The 14,746-nt window shown below is 44.3% G+C and overlaps 1 protein-coding gene across 1 annotated transcript; it reads right to left on the reverse strand.

Moving 5' to 3' along the window:
• Nucleotides 1-11,288: 11,288 nt before the first annotated feature.
• Nucleotides 11,289-13,877, reverse strand: LOC147005406 (uncharacterized). Its single transcript, XM_085836346.1, has 5 exons — nucleotides 13,732-13,877; nucleotides 13,347-13,549; nucleotides 12,760-12,807; nucleotides 11,923-12,119; nucleotides 11,289-11,672 (listed from the first exon to the last, which is right to left on the reverse strand). The coding sequence occupies exons 1-5, from the start codon at nucleotides 13,861-13,863 to the stop codon at nucleotides 11,290-11,292; spliced, it is 963 nt and encodes a 320-aa protein (XP_085692472.1). The 5' UTR covers nucleotides 13,864-13,877; the 3' UTR covers nucleotide 11,289.
• Between the last annotated feature and the right edge of the window lie 869 nt (nucleotides 13,878-14,746).

Raw genomic sequence — 14,746 nt, forward strand, 5'->3', positions numbered from 1 at the left:
TACCAACATGTCCTTCATGTATTACTTTCTTTGTCTTGTTACTATACAACTGTCACCAAACTGTTTCAATATTGTAACGTGGTGTTTTTTGTAACCTAATGTGCCTAGGCCCTGGTCACTCATATTTGGCTCTAAAACAAATGATCTTTGTGGTTGTCTGTACAGCTTGTTGACAGGGAGGAGCCCTTTGCCCCAGCAGCAGTTACCAGAATATGCAGAAGCATCTCCCCGCCGAGTCAGCAGGCGGCGAGAAAGAGACAGCATGCTCGCCTCCCACAAAACCCATCAGAGCCTCCTCATGCTTGTCCTAAAATGATTTCATTATATTCACAATGGAATATAGCGTCAAAGTAGAAAAGGAAAATATTTGTGGAATAAAAAGGGGGGAAAGACAAATTAGCATCACCGTGGGACTCTTTTGTCTCCTTTTTTTCTGAGACCTTAGCGAGACAGAGATACGTCAAATTACTTGATACATAGAAATTATTCTAAGTCATCGGCACATGGTTCCTAATGGACATAGCAGTAACAGATCACTCTGAGGCCTGCTGATGCATTTCATCATACACTGAAATCTCAAGTTTCCAAGGATGAAAGCCACACAGATAGATGGATTTTCTTACTAAAGGGTAATCAGTGACAAAACCCAGAACCTTCTCACCTGCTTGGAAGTGAAGCATTAGTTCCCCAAAGAGAGTCTTAGAAAATAAAATAACCCTCATAGAAGTCACAAAGTAAACAATTATTGAACATTAATTAAGAATGACCAATTAAATCAAACAATAATTAATAACTAACTGCTATTAATTGATGTTGCTTAACAAGCATCTAAAATAATTGATATTAATAAATTATCAGCTGTAAATTAATAACTGATTTTAATTAACAGCATATGATTAATTGTTAACCCACAATTATCTAGTAATGTTAACTAATAATTATTACTACAAACCTTAATGTTAATTAATACTTAATTGTTAACCAATTAAACTTATATATTAATGTTAACTAATTGAGTGTTAGCCAATTAATCTAAATTAATATTAGCCAATTGAAATTATTTATTAATCTGAACTATTACTTAACACTTAGGGTTAATTAATACTTAATTGTTAGCCAATAGTTGATTAATTGTTAATATCAATCAACACTAATAATATTGATTGATTAATGATCAAGTATAATTATTAATTGATTAATAAATACATTAATAATTTTGATTAACAATTTTAATTAACAATGACCTATTATTGTGGCTGTTAAAAATTAAATTAATAGCTGTAAATTAATAATTAATTGTTAATTAACAGTAGATGATTGTTAACCAACAGTTATTAATATTAGCTAATATGTAATTGTTAGCCAATAGTTAATTATTAATTGTTGTTAAATATTGATTGATTATTGTCAATTAATAATTGTTTGTTGGTTATTTATTAGTGGATTGTTATTATTGTTGTTGTTATTTTTTTTTTTATTTCATGTGAAGAGATGATTCAAAAGAACTGCTGCTCTTGCAGAGGACCCAGGTTCCGTTCCCAGCACACACACAGCAGCTCACACCCAGCTGTAACTCTGGTTCCATAGGATCAGTTGCCCTCTTCTGGCCTCTATGGGAACTGCATGAATGTTGTGCTTATACAAACACAAAGGCAAAACCTCATGGTAGGGCACATTAAAACTGTGATGCATTCAATTGGGGTCAAGAGAACGTCATGCTGGTAGGAAATATTAAAGGCTTGTGTCAGGAGAGAAGAAGACTAAAAACTGAGGAGATAGGTAGGAGTCTCTCTGAGGAACATTTAGAAGAACAGAAAATGAAGACAAAGAACAACAAAAAAATACATAAGGGACATGAAGAAAAAATACAAAAGAAGTCATGAAAGCCAAACACTAATATTTTTAAGGAAATGAGTAGAATTCAGAACTCTGACAATACCAGCAAGAAAGTAAAATTAGAAATTAAATGGAGAATTTTATTTAATAGCTCCTAGACATTAAAAAACAAGCAAACAAATGTCTGGGCATGGTGGTGAATGCCTTTAATTCCAGCACTCAGGAGGCATAGGCAGGGGGGTTGCTGAGTTTGAGGCCAGCTAGATATACATAGAGAGTCCCAGGCCAATCAGGTCTCAAGAGCAAAAAAAAAAAAAAAAAAAAAAACTTATGACAAAGCTTGCAAATTCTCACAAAAAGGATGGAGTCTCAGAGTAGAACACACTCCATTAATACTGAGACCATCATGAACTGCATTGGTCACCTTGACTGTGGAACTTGCTTTGAACAATGCCAGACTCACCCTCCAGGCTCAGAGAGGGAAGATCCTGAGGCAGAAGTGAAGAGCAGAGTGCTTGTCTCAAGGGTGTCTCAGACAGGTGTCTCAGACCCTGGGAGGAGCTGCAGAAATATAAATTTCAAAGCAGCCTTGAAGCTCACCAAGTCACTCAAGGTGCTTGGTGTGTGGCTGGGCAACTCCACCCTACCACAGTGATGGAGGATGGGCAGAGGCTCTCACCAGGCTCTACCATTGGTGGGTGGAAGACTCAAGCCGGCTCCACAGATCTCTCTCACTTCTGCATGCTTACAAATGCAACATGCTGTCTTCTCACTGTCATGGAGAAGTTTAACCATGTCTGCTCTAAATGGAACAGTGAGATCTTAGTGGTGCCATTGGCAATCTGAGAAGAGTGAGTTGGTGGCCTGCCCTGGACAGCCAGAGCTGATGAAGTGACTATTTTAATGTTCCATTGCATTATTTAGGCACCTCAGTATTCACCAGAGAAGACTGCTCAGATATGGATTTTAGCCAATGAATTTTAGTCTCTATTGTCTGGCTGTTGACCACACTGGGTAATTGGTATCCCAGTATAGCCCCAAGCCTTTCTCAGGTTGAGCTTTAAAGGACAAAAACTACATCTTGGTTTGACATACTTCAGTTCGCAAGAACAGTTAGCCAGAAGTAGAATTACAGAGGTCAAAAAAGCAAGGTTGGTACAGAGACTTTCTTAGAACTTTGGACTTTGATGGATTAGACCTGTGTTTTAGGTTGGTGGCGGCTCTGTGTATATGCTGAGCTTTATGGCCTGGATGGTACTGCCATCTTGGAATCAGTTGTGCTAAGGTCTGGGGCTCAGCTACACTAGGATGTAGTTGGGCTGCCTTGGTAGCCTTCAGTTCTGTGTTGGGGGTTGGTCCTAATGGTTTTCAATCTGCTAATCCAGATAATGAAGGTTCTTGTCTCCAATTAGTTTTTGATCTATCAATAAAGATGCCAGTGGCCAATGACTGGGCAGGGGGTGGGACACTTAGAGTTGTCAGGGTATGATGGAGAGAGAATCACCAGGATGGGAAAAGAAGAAGGGAATGCAGGAGCAACAGGAGATAAAGCCAACCAGCCATGTGAGTTTTTGGGTCAGGGGCCCCTTGCCATTTTCCCAATAGACCAGGGGAGTGCCCAACCTTTGAACTAGTCAAGGCATTTTAATATTAACCATTTGAGGATCTGGGATAGCTCCTGGGTGCATGCTTGAGATCCACTGGGAGCACAAAGCAGTGCAGCCAAAAACTCACAGCAACTCTCAAGAGTGGATCAGGAATAGGAGCTCATGTTAATACTACGGTAAACAATGAAACTTAATTTCCCTGAATTCATGTAAAACTATAATGTGGACAAATGTGAACGAGTCCTATTGGAGCATCTAACTCCTATGTCTCTAGGTTGGATAATACCTACTCCATCAATAACAGCTGGTGGATTCCAAGAGGCACAAAATGAAAATCCTCCCAAATCCTGCCTGTGTTGCCATCCCTGTGGGAGGGGGGGGGGCGATTGCAGCTAAGTTAATGAGGGATTATCCTAAATCAGAGAATTCTGTGTTCATTCAGGGACCCTCCAAATGCCCTGTGGGGAACAGGAAAAGGACAACTTTGCAAGATGCCCCGTCCTCGTCAAGCTGACTAGGGATGCAGGGAGGGGTTTGTTTTGGCGCAGAGGAAACTTCAGAAAAAGAGGACCTGGCCACATCAAAATGAAAATGATGAGGGAAAATACAAAACTCTTCCTTTCAAAATCAGCATTCAAAAGGCAGGCAGACACTGCAGAACCTCACGGTGGCTTGACTTGTGGGGACTGTGCTGAAGAGGAGGTAGGAGATCCTTTAAAGTACATTACAGCCAGCAATTGCTGGCTCAAGCCTTTAATCCCAGCATGTGGGAGAGAGAGGGAGCTAGGTTTCTGAGTTCCAGTCCAGCCTGGTCTACAGAGTAAAGTCCAGGACAGCCAGGACTATACAGAGAAACCCTGTCTAAAAAACCAAAACCAACCAACCAAAAAAAGTACATTATCTTTGGGTGAACCGGGATCCTATAGGTGCTAGCTAGATCCCTAACCTACCAAACTGGCTAAACCATTTAAGAGAAGAAGCCAGGCTTGTCTCCACATAGATGGAGATTCCATTTTTAACATATAAACTGTTTTGGTTTTTTATTTTTATAATTATTTCATATTTTTGTATGTATGTGGTGGCTAATCTGGGTTGTCAGTTTGACTGTATCTCTAATCAATTAACACCAATGAAGTTATTCACTGGTGAGGGATATTATTGATTGGATCATTTGGGGTGGGAGACTCACCTTACAACTCCAACACACCTGTTCTGGTGGCAGCCCACACTAAAGGACATGGAAGAAGGAAGCTTTTGGGTTTTGCCTGCTTGCCCTTGCTCTCTCTGGTCTTAGCCGCTGCTTTGGGATTCCAGTGGAGACTGAGGACCAGCAACTCTCTAGGAATTGCCTCAGACTTCAGCACTAGATAGGAATGACTGAAACAAACAGTCTTGTGGACTATGAAGCCACCAAATCCTTGGTCTTTCCATAAAAAGACAGCCACTGTTGGGCTAGCTAGACCACGGCCTGTGAACACCATAATAGAGCTCTTTAATAAATGTTTAAGCTTTTGACAGTGTGTGTGTCTGTGTGTGCACGGGCACGTGCATGTATGGGTGCACGTTCGTGTAGGCATGTGTGTGTGTATGTGTGTGTGTGTGTGTGTGTGTGTGTATGTGTGTGTGTGTGTGTGTGTGTATGTGTGTGTGTGTGTATGTGTGTGTGTGTGTGTGTATGTGTGTGTGTGTGTGTGTGTATGTGTGTGTGTGTGTGTGTGTGTGTATGTGTGTGTGTGTGTGTGTGTTTTCCACTCTAGTAGTTCTATTCCTTAGAGAGGCCTGAGGAAGACAGGGGTCTTTGTCTACATATATGTCAGTGCAGTAAGTGCAGGCAGTGTCCAAAGGGGCCAGAAGAGGGCATCAGATCCCCTGTGCAATTAGAGTTAACAGGTGGTTATGAGCCATAGTGTGGATGCTAGTTATGTAAGCAAGGTCCTCCACAAGACCTACCAGGGTTTCTAACCATTAAGCCATCTCTCCAGCCCATCTTCATGTTTCACAATATTGTTTTAGAGTTCAGTGAGTGTGGTGGTTTGAGTAATGATGGCCCCCATAGGCTCCTATACTTGAATGACTTGGTCCCTAGTTGATGAAATGGTTTTGGGAAGGATTAAGAGGTGTGTCCTTGTTGGAGCAAGGGTGTCAATTGGAGTAAACTTTGAGGTGTCAGAGGCCCATGCTAGGCACATCAAACTCTCTCCCTCCCTGACATCTCCTTATGGATCAGATGTTAGCTTTCAGCCCCTGATCCTGCAACTTGCCTGCCTACATGCTGCCCAACATTGTGGTCGAGGATTCACCCCATTAAACTGTAAACATGCAACCATGTAAACGCTTTCTTTTATAAGTTGCCCTGATCATGGTGTTTCTTCACAGCAAAAAAAAAAAAAAAAAAAAGATTACCTAGGACCGACTTACTAAAACCTTGCAAGGAAAGAACAGAATTCCACTGTACACTGACTCCACCCTGCACATTGCACTTTCCAGCGATCTTGAGAAGGCCTTCCTAGTTAACAAAGCCATGGACTGACACAGATGGGATGTTATTACCCAAAGACATCTGTGAGATTGGGTTCCACTCTTGCTGCTGTGCATCTGTGCTCCTCAACAGATATCCCTAACACAACACAGTTCTCTCTCTCTCTCTCTCTCTCTCTCTCTCTCTCTCTCTCTCTCTCTCTCTCTCTCTCTCTCTCTCTCTCTCTCTCCTTGTAAAAAAGTATCCTGTAAACAAATTCTACCATTCCAATGAGCTCCTCTGTGCTATCCATCTTACAGACTCAGGACCTGGTGTTCAAACACTAGAGCTCAAAGGGCAACATTTCCCATGCAAACCATCATACACACAGCATAGCCCTATGGGATGAACCAACGAGTTTGTGTTCATTAGTTATAGGAGTATAGGAGAAGAGTCAGGGGGCAGGGAGACCTTGAGGGCAGACATGTCACTAAACAGCCCATCACAGCCTAGATACAGACTCACAAGAATAGCAATCACGGTGTCCTTTACCTGGAAGGCAGCTAGCCAGGTCAGGGTCACCTTCCCACCAGTGGTTGAACTATTTTCATAACATTGGGCACAGTGGGCAGAATGAATCTTGTTCCAGTTCTGAGTTGAGCAGTATCTGTATTAATAAGAGATCTCAGGGGGCAGATGAGAAAGACATGGTACATGTGTCAGCAACCCACTTAATGTCGCCATCTTCACTTCAAAGTCTTCCCAGAGCCTGATGCTGGGCCCAACTCTCTCATTAACCCCTTCCTTATGATCTCCCTTTCTGTGTAGGGCCCATGTTCTCTGTCTAGTCTTTTAACCCAGGTGTCCACAAATATATCTGCAGGGGCAAGTCATCCAATGATCCAAGCAGCTCCTGTACTGGAGAGCACCCTGCCAGAAGGAGAAACAAGTTTGTTGTTCTCAGTATCAAGGTACACACCTGTAACCCCACCATTGAAGGCCTTGGTCCTAGAACTTACTGGTGTTGTGACTCTTCAATAAGGTTCAGGCTGCTGTGGTGACTCTAGCCATATATTGTTTTCATTGACATCTTATAAATCTAATATTGCTATTCTTATTAATCATAATGTGTATCTATACAAAACCACATTTGAGCCACAGGTTGAACTCCACTGATTTAAGGGATTTAAATGGAAGAATCTGAAGATCAAGAGCAGCACAAGCTGACAACCTGCAGGGTGAGCTCCAAGCCAGCCAGAACTCCATAGTGAGACTCTGTGAACACTGCATTCCACAATTATTTTCTCTGTACACTTCTGTGCTCTGCTTTCACATCCATCAACACTTCTTCCTTCCTGACAGTTGACCGCAGCTGGTAAGAGGTGTTCGAGCTGTCACTTAGAATTGCCATGATCAAGTTGTGTGTGTGTGTGTGTGTGTGTGTGTGTGTGTGTGTGTGTGTGATGGCTTACATATGCTTGTCCCAGGGAGTGGCACTATTAGAAGGTGTGGCCTTTTTGGAGTAGGTGTGCTTCTGTGCATGTGGGTTTTAAGACCCTCATCCTAGCTCCCTGGAAGTGAGTATTCTGCTAGGAACCTTCAGATGAAGACGTAAAATTTTTAGCTCCTCCTGCACCATCCCTGCCTGGATGCTGTCCTGCTCCTACCCTGATTATCATGGAGGTATCTCTGAAATTTTGGGCATGCTCCAGATAAATGTTGCCTTGGTCATTGTATCTGTTTTCAGCAGTAAACCACTAAAACAGTTTGTGTGTTTGTGTTTGTGTTTATGTGTGTGTGTGTGTTTGTGTGTACATGTGATTTATGTATGTGTTTGTGTGTACATTGGTTTATGTCTATTCATGGTTATGCATGTGCATTTGTGTTCATGCCCATATCCACTTGGGTTGAAGCAGGAATTTGACATTAGGATTCTTCCTCAGGCACTCTACTCTTAGTTTACTCTGAGCTATGCTCTCTCTCGGAGTCCTCTGCTTACCAAAGTATAAAACTGGCTGAGCACTGAGCGAGGGGGACCTGAAGTATCTTTAGAGGACTAGTTTTCTGGGCTGGTTTATGCCAGGTGCTTTTGTTGGAAAATGACTCTAGCCCTGAGTTACTACTTTTAAGCTAACTTTGTAACCAGTGTTACACCTTTTTAATCATACCCAAATAACTTGTAAGCCAATTCTCTAGGACCAAGATATGCAGATCATATTTTTACCTTTAAGACCAATCAAAAACCAAATGAAGTGGCTACACCAATCTTATAAATTTAGATCAGTCAAAGTATTTTCTTTTCATAGCTATACTTATAAGATAAAAACACACTTTGTCATTTGCTAAACACAATAATCACAAAATTGCAGAGAATTTTTTAGGAAAAAAAACAACTATCAGCTTATTTGCCTTAGAACTAAGAGGTTGCAGATGCCTTTTCTTTAAAAACAAGTTTTTCAGCAGGACCTCTCCTGCTGTGCTTGATTTTTGGCTAAAGGGAGGGGCCTCTCAGCCTCAGTTGTGCAAACTGAGAGTGATTCAGCAGGTAAAGTTTTAACCATTTTTTTTTCTTTTTCTTTTCAACATGAAACATAAAACAGTCAGTCATTCAGACAACGAAACAGAAGACATGCATGAATTGACACGGGATTGGTGCACCAAACATAGACAATATAAAGAGGGTAGAGAATTTCTCCTGTAGGGGCCAGAGAGAATAAAACAGGGCGTCCCCCGATTTCTCTCTGTCCCTGGGAGAGTTCTAAAATCCATTTTCCTCTATCCCTTCCTTTCCTTTCCTGCTTGTACGAGGCAGCTTGTCAAACAAAGATTAAAATCCAAAATTTTCTAACAGCTTCTGGCAAGCATCCAAAACTTTTAATTTATTTAATCTGAGGGCAAATTTTTGAGAAAACACACAATCTCTATACACTAAATGTCTCAAATAGCCTAAAAGTTTACCATGCTGAATCTTCTTCGAAGCCATCATCAGTCCACACTTAGTCAAATATTTTATAGCCATCTGCAAAAACGCTATTTTCTGCAACCAACAAAAACACCATCGACAAAATGAATTATATATGTTTTAGGAAATGATTTCTTAACTTCTAATAAAACCTAATCTATGAATTTTTTGACACAATGTAGGATTGGGGAGTTGTAAAAAAGGTAACAGTAAAAATTGAGCTTTATTTTGACCTTTATGAAGTCTCTTTAAAACCCAGTTTTATTTACTCTAAACGTGTTATTGCAAATCTCTAGCAAGGGCCTCAGCAGAAGCATGCCTGGACCCAACACACAACTTCCTATCCCAGAGAGTTCTGTCAAGGTAGGCTGAACTGACTCGAAGGGAAGCGGCCTAGCATCTGAAAGCAGGGGTATAGACCACAGTAAATTAGTGGAAGAGGGGGGCCGCTCACCTTCATCCAGGCCCATTGAGGCCTCAGTTCATCCAGGTCTGCTTGCTCGGCCACGGGCGGGCCTCCCATCCCATGCCATTGATGGCAGAGTGTTCTTGCTCAGACCTGCCACCTCAGGCCGCAGAAGCCCTGAAGGGCCAGCCTTGGCCTTCAGGACTAGCTGGTGACTGCCTTGAGGGTGAGGGCTCCTGGCGTCCTAAGGGTAGGGACTGAGGCTGCTCCCGGGCCCCTCGGGCTCACCCTGAGCTGGCCAAGGCTGTGAGGGGCCCAGGACAAAGAAGGCCACACTTCGGAGCTCACTGAACTCTCTGCTGGAACCCTGCACAATCTGCCTTGGCGGCTAGGAGTTCACTTTTGTGAGATGGTGATTGGGCGTTTTCTAAAAAATCTTCAGTAAGGTCTAGGAGGCAAGCACCTTCTCTGCCCTCTTCTGCCTGTTTAAGGAGATCTCTGATGATTCCCCAATTGCTAAAAAAGGACTCACGGACATCTTCTTGTTTTATCAAAGCGTTAATATCTTGGCCTACTTTATTCTAAGTTAAAGGGTGTATTTCAGAACCATTCAATACCAGCCAAGGACATCTCTCGTCCACAATACATAAATATTTTATTAAATCCTTTTTTTTTTCTTTTTTTTTTTTTTTGACGCTCTCTCCTAAAGAGACCCCTTTATCTCTTGACTAAAAACTGCCTCTTTGGACAGAGCCTTCCCCATGGTTAATGGGACAACAACTGAATGCCTAGGCTTACCTCTCAACGTCTGTCCGGAACACTCAAGAGAAGTGGCCCAGAACTGTCTCAATGTCTTACTGTCTGCGCAGTACCTCTTTATACATTGTCGGGAGGGTAGTCGTACCTCGTGCCCCACGTCTGGCGCCACTTGACCCGTCCAGCAGGTCCAGTTATTCGAGGGTCTCGAGGGGACCTTCTCCTAAGAACCAAACTGGGGGGTATAGAGAGACGAGGGCCTTGCACGAAAAACGACACAGAAGCATTCTGAGTTGCATCAAGGCCCCAATATATTAGCCAGGCCCAAGGTTTAAATGCACAAGCACAAGGGGCAGTACAGATACTTATCAGCGGGAGGAGTGGGACAATAGAATTGCACATTCTTTAGGCAGTTACACGGGGAAGCAGGAACTTGGTGGTATCAGGGTGTGGTCAGGACATCAGCGATGACTTAGGGCTGGAATATTCTGTGGTTGTTCTCAGAATCAGTGTGTTGGTGGCCTGCTTTTGATCCCCTATTCTTCTCCAGGGGAGAGGCCCAATTCAGAGATCAGGACAATTGTGTTGTCTTAATGGCTCCCAACAGATCACCCCTAGAATTGTGGGGGGAACCTGGCAATTCTTTGTGATAACCACCTATTTAAACAAGGTGCAGTGTGTACGCACAGCTTTGGACCCAGGGATGGCAAGAATGGTGTGCCCCATTACAGTTAGGCTCACTTTATCCTTGTCTGCATGCTTCCCCTGTCAGTTTGACAGAAAAGAAGCCCAGAGAGTAGAGACCTCTGTCCAGGAGCCCTGATATGGGGCTCTGTGTCCCTAATTGTTAGGGGCACTGCTGAGCCCAGTAATGCCACGCCACCGTCACACAGTTTAGTCACATAGTTTATATTGTTCACCACTGCAGGTATTTGCCCACTTTCTGTCACACCGGCTGCTTGCTTTCCCTGATTCCTGTGAGGGTCCCATTTCTGCGATCAACCTGTTTGACTCAAATCTTTGATGCAGTCCACGAGTAAAACATAAGTAGATTGAACCACTGGAGAAAAGAATGATATCTTTTAAGAGGAACAAATATTTATTTTTATTAATATCCAAACATAAATAAAAACACAACAATGAAAATAACAGTATGATAAAAAAAAAGAATCCAACAAAGCTATAAGATATTTTCTCTAAAAATATGAGATAAGCTTAGGTGGGGAACCTCAGCTGCGTAGAACTCTGCAGACCATTCTCCTATCTATATGTCAACCTCAGGCAGAGGGAAAACGAAATCTGGTGTCCCTAACTGCACAGTGTAAGACACAAATAACTGCCTGGCAGGTGAAACATCTGCAGCAACATCTGCAGCCTCATCTGCAGCCACACCTGTTGCCTCATCGGCAGTAACATCTACAGCTGAGAGTGTACCATCTGATATGGGCACAGCTTGATCTAAAGTCGGATGCAGCTCTATTGTGGCTTTTGGTTCAAAGGGATCCAGAACTGCTCTTTTCACAAGCTCAGTGTCCTCTCGGGGTTGCTTGTCTCCCTGTGGCTCTGTCACAGAAACTGGCCTCTGAGTCAGAGTCTCCTGGCTCCCAGAGGCATCCTGCTCTGGGGGCTCTGGAGCTGTGGCAACATCTAAAAGTAGAAGAAGACATGCTTTTAGTGGAGACAGCCTAGGATTGGGTGATCTTCCCCAAGATGCCCTTGATGGCCACACAAGGCCTTTTCATGCCAGAGGATCTCCAGTTCTCTCCTCTCGTGGGACATCTTACCTGACTGCAGTCCAGCCCTGGGTTCAGGCCAAAGCTCTGGAGAATGCCCTGCTGGAACCCATCACAGAAACCCCCTCCTACCTTGCCAGGAACCCCACCCGAGACCTCCTCACCTTCCTCAATCTGTAGCTCTATTGCCTCCTGATCCTCAAGCACAGAGAGCAGTTCCCTGGCTTGGGTATCTGCATCTGCGGAAGGCACATTGCGCTTCACATAGTCAATGAACTGCCTCACAACAGCCAGGTCTGGGGACTCATAAAAATCCTGCGGGTATTTCTTAAACCAGCCGAACAGAAACCTGAATATGGCTCTGGGGGAAGAGAAGGTTGGAGGGAAGTTGAGTCAGAAGACTGGCCTTGCTTCTCAAGAGGAGCCTTGCGCACCATCAGACGAGGTAATTCCTGCCAGCCAATCTGCCGATGAGCATAGTGGTCAGGACTATGGGGCTGTGTGCAGAGGATTCCAGACACTTTCTGTCCCTTGCAGGACAGATGGGGTAATTGGGCTGTAGTGGGGATAGATTCTCCCAGGGCCCTTCAGCTTCCATCCTTCCCTCTTCTCCTCAGACCAAAGGAGCCCATTGGAGACCTACAATTTTCTCCACCTACAGGTGAAATCTCAGCTACCATTCCTCTAATGGGAATCCCCAAAGGAGGGCACCTGACAAGTGCTTAGTCCACAGCAATCGCCCTACCCCACTCACTGTACAGATAGGCCATTACCTCTCACTTCCCCCTACACCACGGTAAAGATAGGTCTTTACCTCCCCCCAGCCCGACTCCACAAATGGGCCCTTACATCCCTCTTTCCCCTACCTCATCTTACCACACAAGTTGACCCTTACCTCCATCTTCTTCCAACTCTACAGATGGGTTCTTACCTCCGTCTGACCCCACCCACAGCATTGCACCCATGGGCTCTTACCTCTCTTTCACCTGAAGCCCACTCACCTCCTAGTTTGCTGGTCCTTTATACAGTCAGGCCGGAAGGATGCATACCTGTGGTATTCCATGAGGGTGTCACCCTAAAGACTTGTGTCCCCAACTTAATAATAGAGCTACAATGAGCTACTAGAGTCTGATGACTGCAGAGAGGAAACACAGATGCTGTGGTCTCTCTGCACAGTTCTGACTTCCGTGCTGAAGTCACGGGTCTTCAAAGATATTTACACAAAGGATAGAAGGCTAGATGTTCCCTGCCAGGGCTTTTGGTTGGTTCCCAGCTTTGTGGGCCCCCCAACCTAGCACCCTTGTCCAGTTTTATTAATCCCATATAGGTCAGATGGGGCCTAGAACCTTTTATACAAATGGGTAAAGAGCTCTTTCCAAGGCACAAGAAAGGGTGGTGTTTGATGCTCCCTGGGGACAGTGAAAGGCACAAACTAGAGTCTCCCAAACCTGGATGAGGCCATGTCAATTTGCAGGTTGAGATCCAAGACCAACACTGCCAGGGTCCAATCGCCCTTGTTCTATGGGAGCACAGAGTCCTGGAGAAGAGCAGAACTCTCCTAACTCCTATGTTGGATGCAGCCACTCACGTTCTCATCAGCAGGTCCAGCACCTCCCAAGGGCTAGCATAGATTCGGTACAGGCTGAGAAAAATCTTGATACAGGTGTGATCACGCTTCTGAATAGCAGCTGGAATGTAGTAGATCATTTGGTGAATGTATTCTCGGCTGTGATAGTTGAACTGGGGGCGCTTGGGCAGAGAGTCTGGCTCCTGTTCATTTTGAGAACAGACCTAGGAAGGCAGGAGGGTCTAAGTTAGGAAACTCTGAGAGACATCAGCAACACATTACCATAGAGTGATCAGTAAGCATCAAGGATGTTCCTCAGCATCTCACAGGAACACACACCCAGGCTGGGACCTCGGGGAGCACGGGGACTAACAAAAACTTTCTTGCTAAGGATGGCCTGTGTTACCTTGGGCTCACTGTGGGAAGCATGCCTGAAGTGTGTCAGAGGGCGAATCAAACGTCTCCAAAAGCGAACAAGGAAACCGCTCTTGGCTTTTTTGTGGCCGGAGCCTCTGGAACCCTGGAAACAGGAGAACATCTTGTTCCCTCTAGGTCCTCCAGACAAGTAAGTCAGGTAAGGCTACTGCTGGCCTCTGGTTACCTGGTAACCAGCATTCTGAGTTCTATCTGGATTGTTAAGTAAGGTCACTTCCTGAGGTCATCCAGCTGGAGACCCTCCTCATATGCTCTCTCTAATGGTTTACCAGTACTGCCCATTGCTGTCCTTCTGTCTTCCATGTGTACAATGGGACAGAGTGGCATCCATAAGCTCATACCTCTACACTGTCCTGGGAAGCCTGGCTTCAGGAAGACCCTCAGTTGTAAGAAAGCAGGCAGAAGTTTCCACACCATCCCCTCTGTACCACAAGCATCCCAGGAAGAAGCGATTTCCTTAGGGTCTTCTCACTGTCCTGACCTGCTCCCAGCAGATCATTCCAGCATGGGTTTCCTAGTAAGTCATCCTCTGTATATGATCACACGTGCCCTATACCTGGCAAACCTCCTAATAGAGTTACCTGACGAGAAGGCAAACATAGGCACTTGTGCCATTCACACACATGTACACAAAAGCATATGCATACATAAACACCGAAACACACATACTCACAGGCCCAGGCCCAGGGGCACACAGAGCGTTCTTTTACACATGGCCAGGAGCATGTCAGTGTAGAAAGGCCCCTCCTAGGTGAGCATTAGTGTTATTATGGAGGTGAGTGTGGGGATAACAAACTTTAGCAAAGTGTATGTGATCATCTTTAGTTGTGCCTCTCTCTTAGGGGAGTGGGCGGGGCTCCTCTGCTTTTCCATGTGTTCTAGTGTTTTCCCATTTGGGCTTCCACAGGCCTCAGTGTGCTTCTTCTGTGTTCCCCAGACGATGGCTCACTGGGTTCTGGTTTGCAGGGTGTCCCATGCTGCTCACT

This window comes from Mus caroli, unplaced genomic scaffold, assembly GCF_978045245.1.
Source record: "Mus caroli unplaced genomic scaffold, Mus_caroli_1 scaffold_4, whole genome shotgun sequence".
Lineage (NCBI taxonomy): Eukaryota > Metazoa > Chordata > Mammalia > Rodentia > Muridae > Mus > Mus caroli.

Coding starts and splice junctions, on each gene's coding strand:
- LOC147005406 (XM_085836346.1), bottom strand. CDS start 13,863: ATGTTCTCCTGTTTCCAGGGTTCCAGAGGCTCCGGCCACAAAAAAGCC. Junction 13,550..13,731: donor CTTCCCACAGTGAGCCCAAG/GTAACACAGGCC, acceptor CTGCCTTCCTAG/GTCTGTTCTCAAAATGAACA. Junction 12,808..13,346: donor CTGGACCTGCTGATGAGAAC/GTGAGTGGCTGC, acceptor GGAATACCACAG/GTATGCATCCTTCCGGCCTG.